This window comes from Misgurnus anguillicaudatus, chromosome 21, assembly GCF_027580225.2.
Source record: "Misgurnus anguillicaudatus chromosome 21, ASM2758022v2, whole genome shotgun sequence".
NCBI classification, from domain to species: Eukaryota; Metazoa; Chordata; class Actinopteri; order Cypriniformes; family Cobitidae; genus Misgurnus; species Misgurnus anguillicaudatus.
The window spans coordinates 29385123-29395905 of NC_073357.2; the positions used below are offsets into that span (position 1 = coordinate 29385123).

At 39.6% G+C, this 10783-nt stretch overlaps 1 protein-coding gene across 1 annotated transcript in view; it reads left to right on the forward strand.

The window, feature by feature from the left end:
* Positions 1–9081, forward strand: part of ext2 (exostosin glycosyltransferase 2) — a 36801-nt gene extending 27720 nt beyond the window's left edge. The window contains exons 12-15 of the mRNA XM_073858781.1: positions 1105–1248; positions 1510–1638; positions 4532–4614; positions 7366–9081. Coding sequence (XP_073714882.1) covers positions 1105–1248; positions 1510–1638; positions 4532–4614; positions 7366–7504 — 495 coding nt within the window. The 3' untranslated portion in view covers positions 7505–9081. The remainder of the gene's footprint in view (positions 1–1104; positions 1249–1509; positions 1639–4531; positions 4615–7365) is intronic.
* Positions 9082–10783: the final 1702 nt, after the last annotated feature.

The window sequence follows — 10783 nt, forward strand, 5'->3', positions numbered from 1 at the left end:
CTTGTCATATCATCTGACCCTAAGACGTTGTTCACACTGTCAGTCCAAATCAGATTTTGGTGCATATACGATTGGAATCCAATTACATTTAGAGAGTGGGAACGGCCAAAAACCACATGAAATCCGTTTTTTCTAATCCGTTTCTGGCTACATCCAGAGGTGGTTTGAAATCCTTTCAAATCCATTTCAGTCTGACCTCTCTGATCGCATTTGTGTAGCTTTTCAGTCACGTCACATAAAACGTAAACACATCAGACGACGAGGCAGATTGCCGTGCCGTGCCACCCTTATATGACTGTTTAGGTTTAATGTGGATTAAAAAAGTACGGAGTGTAATTTTTTTTCATTGTAGGGGTGATTGTGTTCACACACTGCCAACACACATTTATGTCTGAACACCTTGTAAAATTGGATTTTGCAAAATAGGTGCCCTACAAGTAGAAGCTTGTCAACCAAACTGGCTAGACAGTGCAGTATGTGCAGTGGCGGTTCCTGAAACCAATTGTGTCTACATAGGCACATTCCTGATTGAGCAAACTGTGATCTCAATACCTCTGTGGGTCAATTCCACTACGAATTGAGCACATATGTAAGGCAGTATCCATCTTCTGCTGCCTTAATCTATACTTGGCATCTCAAAGCATTCTTTAGGGGTTGAAGTCTCTATTTTAATAAAGACTTATTCTTTTTAGGTGTTTAATATGTGAAGGATGACAGGACAAGCAGTGCTGTCCCTGGCTACAGGCTTGCCTTTAACTCACGTGCAGGCATTTATGCCCTATTGATAGAATGAAGTATAATTTGTGGATAATTATATTAAATGGAAGACAGCTTTAGAAATGGTAGCCTGACGATAAAAACTAGCTCAAGTCACTCCGAAATGACATTGGTAAAGGTCTGCATCATATGCTATTGGCTTACCTGTCATTTTTGGGATTGATGAACAATTAGACATCAAAATCATTGATTTAATCTTTGGTATCCCAAGTTTATCGTCCTTTGAAACTAGCATTATCTAAAATAACCCTCATTTTCTTAAGCGTTATTGGTTTTTGAGGGATCTAGTATGGCCTGTGATGAAGTTAATGTCTCAAATGTGTGCAGGTATGGCGCGAGTTCCCGGACAGGCTTGTTGGATATCCTGGGAGGCTTCACTTATGGGACCATGAGATGGGGAAATGGAAATATGAATCTGAATGGACCAATGAAGTGTCAATGGTGTTGACTGGAGCTGCGTTTTACCATAAGGTACAGTATACTGCTGATCCGTCCAATCGGCTGTCATCTCCCTTACTTTAAGACCAGGATGCTTTTGGACCAAATAATGCAACTATACACTTCTCATTGACCCATCCTCCATCTATGGTTTTCCTCAGTTTCTTCCAGAAATCTGTTTATAAGTTCCTCATCTCTACTGGGATTCAATTCACAAACATAGCTGGTTATGTATAAATAATAGGTCATAGTCACAAAAAAATCTGGCTTGTGTTTATTTTATTTCCTTTATAGTACTTCAACTATCTCTACACATATAAGATGCCTGGAGACATCAAGAACTGGGTGGATGCTCATATGAACTGTGAAGATATTGCTATGAATTTCCTTGTGGCCAACATCACTGGAAAAGCCCCAATAAAGGTAACACAACCCCTGAGTACCATATGCTTGACTGTTCTCATACTTGCTGTTTTTTTTAGGGGGCCATATCGTAGAAAACAGAAATTTCATTTTAGTTTTTAAATAAAAAAAATTTAAACTTTCTTTCGTGTTGACAACACAAAGGTCCCTCTCCGGTCTATTCAAGATTATTTATGCAAACTAAGGTTGAAAAATGGGTCACTGAGAAATCTTCATGGTAGTGAATGCAGTGTTTCCCACAGAATTTTGTTTCATAATGGGAAATGTTTCTGTAATACTAAGCCCTATCTGTTGTTGGCCAAAGAAACCTTGACTAACATTTTAATGGGATGTTAGGAATACAAAATAAAAAGTTGAAGGGGTCATCATCATAGCTTTTTGGGAGAGATTGTTTTGTGAACCTGTCACCAGATATCGTTGGCTTTGCAGAGAGGCTTTGTGACGGCAGTTAAAAACATGGACTCTGTCTTTAAATAAGGAAATGCTGTCACTTGTTTAACAAGAGGCGAAGGAAATTCGGCGAAGTTCGGTATTTTACACTTAAACAATCTGAAAGCAGGGCTTTATGATGAAATAGAATGGTTTTGACTGAAATTTCAACATATGCGGCTGCCTGAATTTTCGGGTGTTTGTTGTTTCACCTTCCACCTCTATAATGGCTGTATAGGTGCACTGGAAAAATCCTTCCTAAAATGCATTAAACTTTCGTTCACAAAGACGTGAAACTCACCGAGTGGTCAGGAGTGTTCACTGATATGCCCACACAACATGTCCTTTAATTGTAAAGGTTAGAAGAGGATGAAGTATAATCGCGAACAACTCGATTACGAGTGCAAGTCTAAAAACCTGACCAGCATTATGAACCGTTTCAATGGACGCAGGTGCGTTGTCGCGGTTAAGCATCTGGGCTGAATTTAACTTCCGGTACCATTAAGGTCTGACTTTGGTCTGCCGATCACACGGAAAGTGTTTATGGCAGTGGCAGGCGCCTTTTTGAATGGTTTTCTATGGGCAGTAGGGGTGTCACGATTCTCCAAATCCTCGATTTGATTACATTTTCGATTCTATGGTCACGATCAATTTGATTCTCTTTTTTTCTTTTGAAGCACAAAAAAAATGCTATGCCATTTTTAGACAAAACTTTTTTGAAATATAATATCTGACCTTGAACCCGGGGATGCCCTGCCATGTTAGTCGTGCTGCCAGTGGGAAAAATATGGTACACGCACATACCTGATAAAACGAAACTTCCTGCTTCTTATTACCGTCAGACGAGATTGTGAGACTATACCCCAATAAGTCATGTTTAAATGCTGTTTTCATAACTCTTAAGCAACTGAAATAAGTTGTTGTGAAACTTAAACAGATCTCAGTTCAAAGAAATGGCCGGTTTTGTCACAGACGTCGCTCTGCTGTGCACACGTGCATGCTCTGTTCTGATTGGGTTCAGCTGAAGGCAGTAGGTGCTTGCTGTTTTTGTTTTCCTTGTAAAGAGCAGCTCGCGTGGTGTCTCCTGCATCTGCCATGCTATCTTTTGACTGGCTGTAGCTAGCTAGTTAGAGGAGGTTGACTGGCAGCACTTAACACGTGTTTTTTTTTCCCTTGGCAAGTCGACCAGACGTGACATGGGGGGCGTGGCAGCATCGACGATTCCATTTTTTAATTCGAAGTTCGAGGTTGTGACTTAATTTCGATCGATTTCGACACCCTTATGGGCAGTTAGCATTATTCGTGCAGAACGCCTTGCTTTTTTTCTGCCTCGTGCACCACGCTGTTTTGAAGTAGCGATCTAAGCCCGACGTCATGCGCGTTCTATCATTGTCCAATCAAATAAGGGGAGAGGCAGTCAATATTTAACATTGTATACATTATATAGCACACTACACATTTTTCACAGTAACATTAGCTCAGTGTAGTTGTTAATGCACTTTACCTATGATTTGAACTAAGGTAGTCTACTTGTTGTTTATTTTGCTTGTTCCTACTATAAAATGTAAATAAACTTCTCTAAAAGGGCTCTGCTGTTATTGATTCTTTGCTCACTATACTTTTGTTTCACAAAAGGCGTTTGTTTATGTTGTTACTGCTAAAACTGTCTAGAAGTTAAAAAACTAATTCTAAGAAAATATAAGAATCCTTTCAAGGCCCGTAACGTCAGTCATTTTTTGAAAAGTGTTCGAGGGCACCAAAAGCATTACAACTTCAGAATGTGCGCTTCCCAGAAGAATGGGGGCGTCCTGACAGGGTGTCCTAACGCTTTGTGTCAGATCAGCTTTCGCCCCTTCTCCCCCAGCCTCTACAGTCTCTACTCTACAGTGACTCTGTCCAGGTGCTTTTCAGCCTCTAAAGCCCCGGCCTTAACCTCTGTTATCTGAGTGTGACTGTATGCCTCTCTCCTGTGCGCTCTTGTTTTCCTAAGCTCACTGGGGCACCTTCATTTTGCAGTCAGTCACGCAGCGAACCTTCTCCCCTCTCTCCTCCACATCCCACATCACCGACACCTCCCGTTGCCCCAACCCTGCGCTCCCACAGTGGAGAGTGTCAGTCAAGTGTGTGTTGTGTGAAGAGGGATGGGGCAGTGGGAGTTGTAGATCATTCTTCTAATGAGTGTGCCAGATACAGTCGTTTAGCTGGGCTGTGGGCATGAACGCTCTCTCTAAATCTGACTTGTATGACCTGTCATCGGGGCATCTGTTCCCACCCTAGTTCTCCAACAAACTTTACAAGGTCCATCATTGCAGCCCCAGCTCATTATTAAACTGCCTTATCGATGCTCTGTCGGATTTTGTTGTTTTTTAATATGCAGAGTGTGTCTTGACTTCTCGGATGTAAACTGAAAGCCTGTAGACAAATGTTTCATTATTGACAGATTCTCTTGTCTCTCTCTCTCCAGGTTACTCCTCGTAAGAAATTCAAGTGCCCGGAGTGCACAGCGATTGATGGGTTGTCCCTAGACCAGACGCACATGGTGGAGAGGTACGGTACAACCAAGACTCCTCTTTTGTTAGGTAGATTGGCTTTGGCAGCATTCTGACCCTGGCATGGCTTTTGCTTGCATCTGAAAAGCTTTCAGCAACAACTGACTCATTGTAGCTCTGCACACAGGACACTGTCCTGTACTCTCAGATCAAAACACTTAAATTCAGTGGACCTTAAAAAAGCATTTCTTCTCACTCTCTTTTTTTTGTCAGAGAGGTTTACCACAAATCAATTATTATTCCTTTCAATTCAAGTATGAACAGAGTAATGCTTGTATCAAAGGCTTGAATTTTTTTCTTGAAACTCACAACCGCTTCTTCATCTGCTAAAGCATAATACTCTTGATTATTGGTTTCTTACTTCCAGGCTATGTTTGATCAATTAAAGCAGGAGTTTTGTCTACTCTAAACCAGCCTACGAAAGGCCGTTTGACCTTGGAAGAGAATATAAAGAGTTTGGTTCTAAAATGCGATAAACGGCATTTAAAAAAAAATGAGTTCAAAATCATCAGTATTGTATCAGGCAGTGTTGTTTTTGTCAACGATGACGATAACGAAATGATTTCGTTGGCTCACCTTTTTTTATGACGATAACGCGATGATGACTAGCTAAAAAGGGCTCTAAGGTGACGAAAACATGACAAGACGCTTTCGAGTTTTCGTTGACGAGACGAGACTGAACGAAAATGCTTATAAGTCTGACGTTCACAATGCATGTCATTTCTGCCTATTTTGCGTGAAATCTGTCTGTTTTATAACACGCCTGCGGCTGTGGCGAGTTCGAAGGACAGTGGCGGTGATGCCAATAAACTGAAACGACGAGATGATTTATGGACATACTTTCAGTGTAATCCATCAGAAAGAAAAACGGAATGCATATTGGGAGACGACGGTAAATGTGGCCACAAACTAGGTGGGAAGAATACCACCAACCTCAAGCTGCTCCTGAAGGCTCATCATGCTGATATTTTTTCAAAAGTAACTAACAAGTGACGCTGTTAACATATCATATACATTCAATTTTACTCGACAATCAGCTTGTGACACATTTCTACATGTATCTACTTGTCAAACCTAAGCCCTTTTCCAATATTTTTTGTGGTGTATTTCAATAACAAGGCAAGGCACGCGTTTCTCAACTTTATAATCGAGGTCTCAGCGTAACACACAAACTCAACATGAGGGTATATCAGGCTCAACTTTTTTGGTATGACATGCGCAGAAGGCACAAAGACTAAAACAATTGCAAGACCTCAGGGACAACCTTAATGCACATAGTAATAGAATTAAATGCACCACACTTTTTACCTAAATACATTTTTTAAAGACTACTTTTTTACTAAAATTTACTTAAACTTGACTAAAACCTTTTCGTTTCGTTTTCGTCGACTAAAAATTAAATAAAACTTTCAAGTTTATAAGTGACAAAAATGTGACTAAAACTAAAAAGCATTTTCGTCCATGAGACTAAGACTAAAAGGGCTGCCAAAAACAACACTGGTATCAGGTCAGTATTAAAAAGTAAATTCTTAATTTTACGCAAATTATATTATATCCAATATCTGTCATCTTTTCTCTCTTTTTCCCAAAACGCAATAAACGCCACTCCTCCTTTTTGGCAAAATGCAATAAATCCGCTCAACAACTCACAGCGCACCACTCCACGCATTGTAAACAACAATGGCGGCACGTTGAATACACACGGAATCCTAGTTTTCCCTCATCTTGTCCTTCGTGATCAACAAAAAAACAAAAACAAAATAATACTTTGATGGCATTGCTAAGCCTGTGATGGTTTTCTGCGATGGGAAAGAAAGGTAAGCCATCAAAATCTTACGCGAGAGGCACTCGGGAGACAGAAAATGCCAGCTGTTGCTTATTCTCCCGACAGCATCAAACTTCTGTCATGCTAACACATTGACCCCAGGCGATCTTATGAAAAACTTTCCAATATTTTACGCGAAGCCAACGAAAATTGAGCAGGACCAAAACATTTTAAAGCTTATCACTTTGAAAAAAGTTCAGCAACGACATCCCAAGTATAACCACAGCAATGACAATGTTCTTAATATGACAAAGTAAGTGTTTTGATTAATGCCATGTTTGTTTTTTTATCAGTGTATACCACTATAGTCAACTAAATGAATATAACATGGCACAGATGAATGCACATTTATATATTGATTCAATAGATTTGAAAAAAAAAACTTTTTTAATTTATTATAAATCTTTGAAAATCAAATTATGGATTTGAATTTTTAATGTTTTAATAACCTAAAGATGCTATGTGAAAGTTTGTAACAGAAAATAGTGGTTTTTATCTTGTCACTTTCTTGGTATAGAAAACACGTTTTTACCAAAATTTGTCAAAATTGATTTTTTGCGTTTTGGAACCAAACTCTTCATATGGAGTGGTAGCAACCAATCAGGGATTACTTTGACTGTTGAACCCTTTGAAAGGGGGCTCACACTGTTTAGATTGATGAAGGTTATGCTTTTCTCTTGATATATTTCCTGTCATACACGCAGGAAATGTGAGGCATTCTGAAAATATTTGAAAACTGGTAGCTTCCTTATACTTCGGATCACCTCTTGTTTTATTCTGTGCATTAATCTTAAAATTCAGACAGCCATGCACCTACGGATTTCTTTTATCCTATGCTTGAATGTTTTTTCAGCAGACATTATTAGAAAATAACTCGTATTTATGCATTCGAGCATCATTCAGCCTTTTTCTTTTTCTTTCCAGGTCTGAATGCATAAACAAGTTCGCCTCTGTGTTCGGCACCATGCCCTTGAAGGTTGTCGAACATCGCGCTGATCCTGTGCTCTATAAAGACGACTTTCCTGAAAAACTCAAAAGTTTCCCCAACATTGGCAGTCTGTGAGACTACTACAGCCCATTCACACCACTTTCATTTCTCAAATCAGACTGCAGGCGGGCATTTCTTATACTGTATCATGACTCTAGAGGAGCACTGCTCGGCTGGTGATGTCATAGGAGTATTGTTTAACTTTTATCATATTTTCCTTTTTGAGGAATGTTTCTGAAACTGGAAGATGGGTACGATCAAAACTCTGCTCATCACAAACTTGTTTATCATGAATGACGCTACATGTGTGAGGAAAGTCAGAACATGGAGGTGAATTACAGCCCATTGACTTACAGTGGAGGTAATCTGTCTATGTATCTTATCATCTTGTTTATAAGGAAACTCATAAGGCCGAACATTAGCATGCATTGAATTGCATAATTGATATGTTTGAAAGTTCATGTTACTTACTTTTGCACAGTTACTGTATGTCATTTTAAAACTGTCACTCAGTGTATCATTTGCAGACTGTTACTGGAGATGATAAATAGTTTTATGTAAATGTTCCCATTTAGTTCAGCTCTGGTTTCTCCCCAAATAGGTTTAGCATATGAATGCAGATTGTAAAAGACTGATATACCTTGAAATTTCAAAAGACACTATCAGTTATATTCATAAGGTATTCCAGTCACTACTGGGTTTTTTGCTTTTTAATAATACCTGTTACTTTGTTTTGTATTTTTTTACACTGAGATTTGTTAAATGTTATAAAACAGGTATATACAGGTTAAACTTACAATGCATAGTCAGTGTAGGGATATGTAATAAACCTGATTATCGTGAAGTGCTAAAGTACAATAGGTGGTTATTAAAGTGCAGTATGTTGCATTTGTGCTATTTATTAATTTTTAGTCTATGTACTCTTCATACTGAATTACAATATTTGTACAGTGATGTGTACAGTGTTGGTCGCCTCCTTTAACCTCCAAACACAATATAATTATAATACACAATATAATCAATTTAAATTAGTATGTATGTGTATACATGTGGTTGTAACTGGACCTCGATCGGTGTAACATGTTTTAAACTATAGTGTTTTATTGATCAATCATTGCTGTCACCGAGTACACAAGTGCTCTGATAGTTGTACTCATCCTTAATTCAATGGTATGTAGATTTTGGATGAATTGTCTTCTTTCCCAGCTGTTTCTGTTGTCTGGGCCCAGAAGCAGATGTGCGCGCTCTTTGAGTGATTTAGGTTCAGGAGCCTGCGCGTCTGAGATAAATTCATTTCATCTCCATGGGGAGTGAACTTGTGAGGAGAAATTTCTGTTCTGACTTTTCCTGCATGAAGAACGTCAAAATCTGGTAGGGAAGTTAAATATTGGAAACGTCACTGAATGACCAATTACACACAGAGAGCCAGATAGTCTGCAGCTCCTGGCCTTGTGAATGGCTCAGGCGAAACCTGCAAATGTCGGCTTTATGAAATGTGTCTGAGATGGAGCACTTTGCTTATCTCTGAAGTGAACATCAAAGTCAAGTATTCGGGCTTATATGAGAGCCTGTGGTTTGTGATCAGATGCAGTGTTATAATATTCATTTTATAAAGAATATATCTGTTGTTAAATACAGTATGGTGCTTTTAGTATTTTTGTCCATATCATTTATTGTGACTTAAAGGCACACCGCGGAACTTTTTGGCCACTAGGGGCGCTAGACATGTATTTTTCACGTCTAGCGCCCCTGGAGGCCACAAGCGCTGCAGCACTGTCGCAAAGGAAAAGAAGACAACTCTTTAGGTCACAAAGTCCGTGGTGTGCCTTCCAGCATGTCATATGAATATAATTTCATGGGTTTTATTTTTTTCAAACGCCAAAATATCACACAGCTCACATTTACAAGCCAGTTGTAACGATGGTCGCTTGGTTAAAGTTTATATATAAAAAATATTGCCTTACGCCCCATTCAGACAGCCAGCGACCAGCAGTAGCAGAGCGATGCGATCTCTTTCATTTCAATTAATTTCAACGACACTAGCGAAAGTGACCACTGGTGACCGTATGGGCGTGTCCAGCGACGCGAGAAAGTTAAGAAAAGTTTAACTTCATGCAAATGTTGGGAATTTCGGGAGCGACTACCAATGAGAACGAATCAGTAGAGTTTACGTCATCCTTTTCTCGTCAGTTACTGGAGTAGATGGTGCTCATTTGTTTGTGACAACCAGATTTAAACACGCCTCATTGAAAGAGACGGGCGACACACAGCGATAACGTCACTGGCTGTCTGAACAAGGGGTTAAAGAAAAATCGAACCCGGGTCGCCCATGTCGTAAGTCCGTGACACTACTACGACGCCACAGAGTCACGAGATCGAAGTCACTCTCTACACTCCCCAAGTAGCCTCCAGCAAAATTCACGTTCAGAAAAAAATTATTAATATTAGAGCACCAGACAGGACTTCTATGTGCAGGCAACATAAATTACTTCCTAGTCCAAAAGCATGATGGCCAAGTCAGCATCGGTCAGGAACTCCTCCTTTAGTTCACGCCAGCGAGCAAACGCTGGCCCAATATTGATCCTCGTCCTTCCTTTTATTCTGTCACTCTCCAGTTTTCTCTTTCTGGTCTCCTCTGACAAAACCTTAGATTTCTTTTTCTTAGTTACTGCTTCGGCCATGACAAAAACATCAGGAAAATAATAAGCAGGGATGCTCCAATCGATTGGCCGATAATGCTTGCCATGGTTCTCAATGAATTACGGCGAAATGCCGCTACATCCAAAAGCCAGGGGGCGCTCTCGAACTCAAAATGCGCTGTAGACGAAGAACAATACACACGCAGCTATGATGACATGCAGCTACAGAAAATGTCATAATGATATATTTATATTGCTGTTCTTCAAACCTCTTCAGGTATTTTCATGATAATAAAGAATATGTATAATGATTATGTTTGACGAGTGTTGCTTTTTCAAATGCATGTTATAAACGACTCAAACTATCAGTGATTTTAGATCGATAAGGACTTACTGATCAAAAGCCGTAGTACATGAAACAGCTGTGAATAAGATCGGCTGTCCGATTCAGAATAGTGATCGTATTTTTAGTGGAGATCGGCATTGATCGGAGCACCCCTAATAAATAGTTGCGCTATCATGTCCGAATTTGAGGAAGTGGAGGAATTGACATATGCCGTAAAGCAGTCGAATTTTGTAGTTCTTTTTGTGCTCGGGTTACTACCCGAAACCCCAAGTTTATTAGTACAAGTAAAAGCGATACAGACCCCCTCAGGCTACGGTAGACATGTCATTCAACCTATTTTAAGTTGATGTACCATCACAAGAGCCTTGA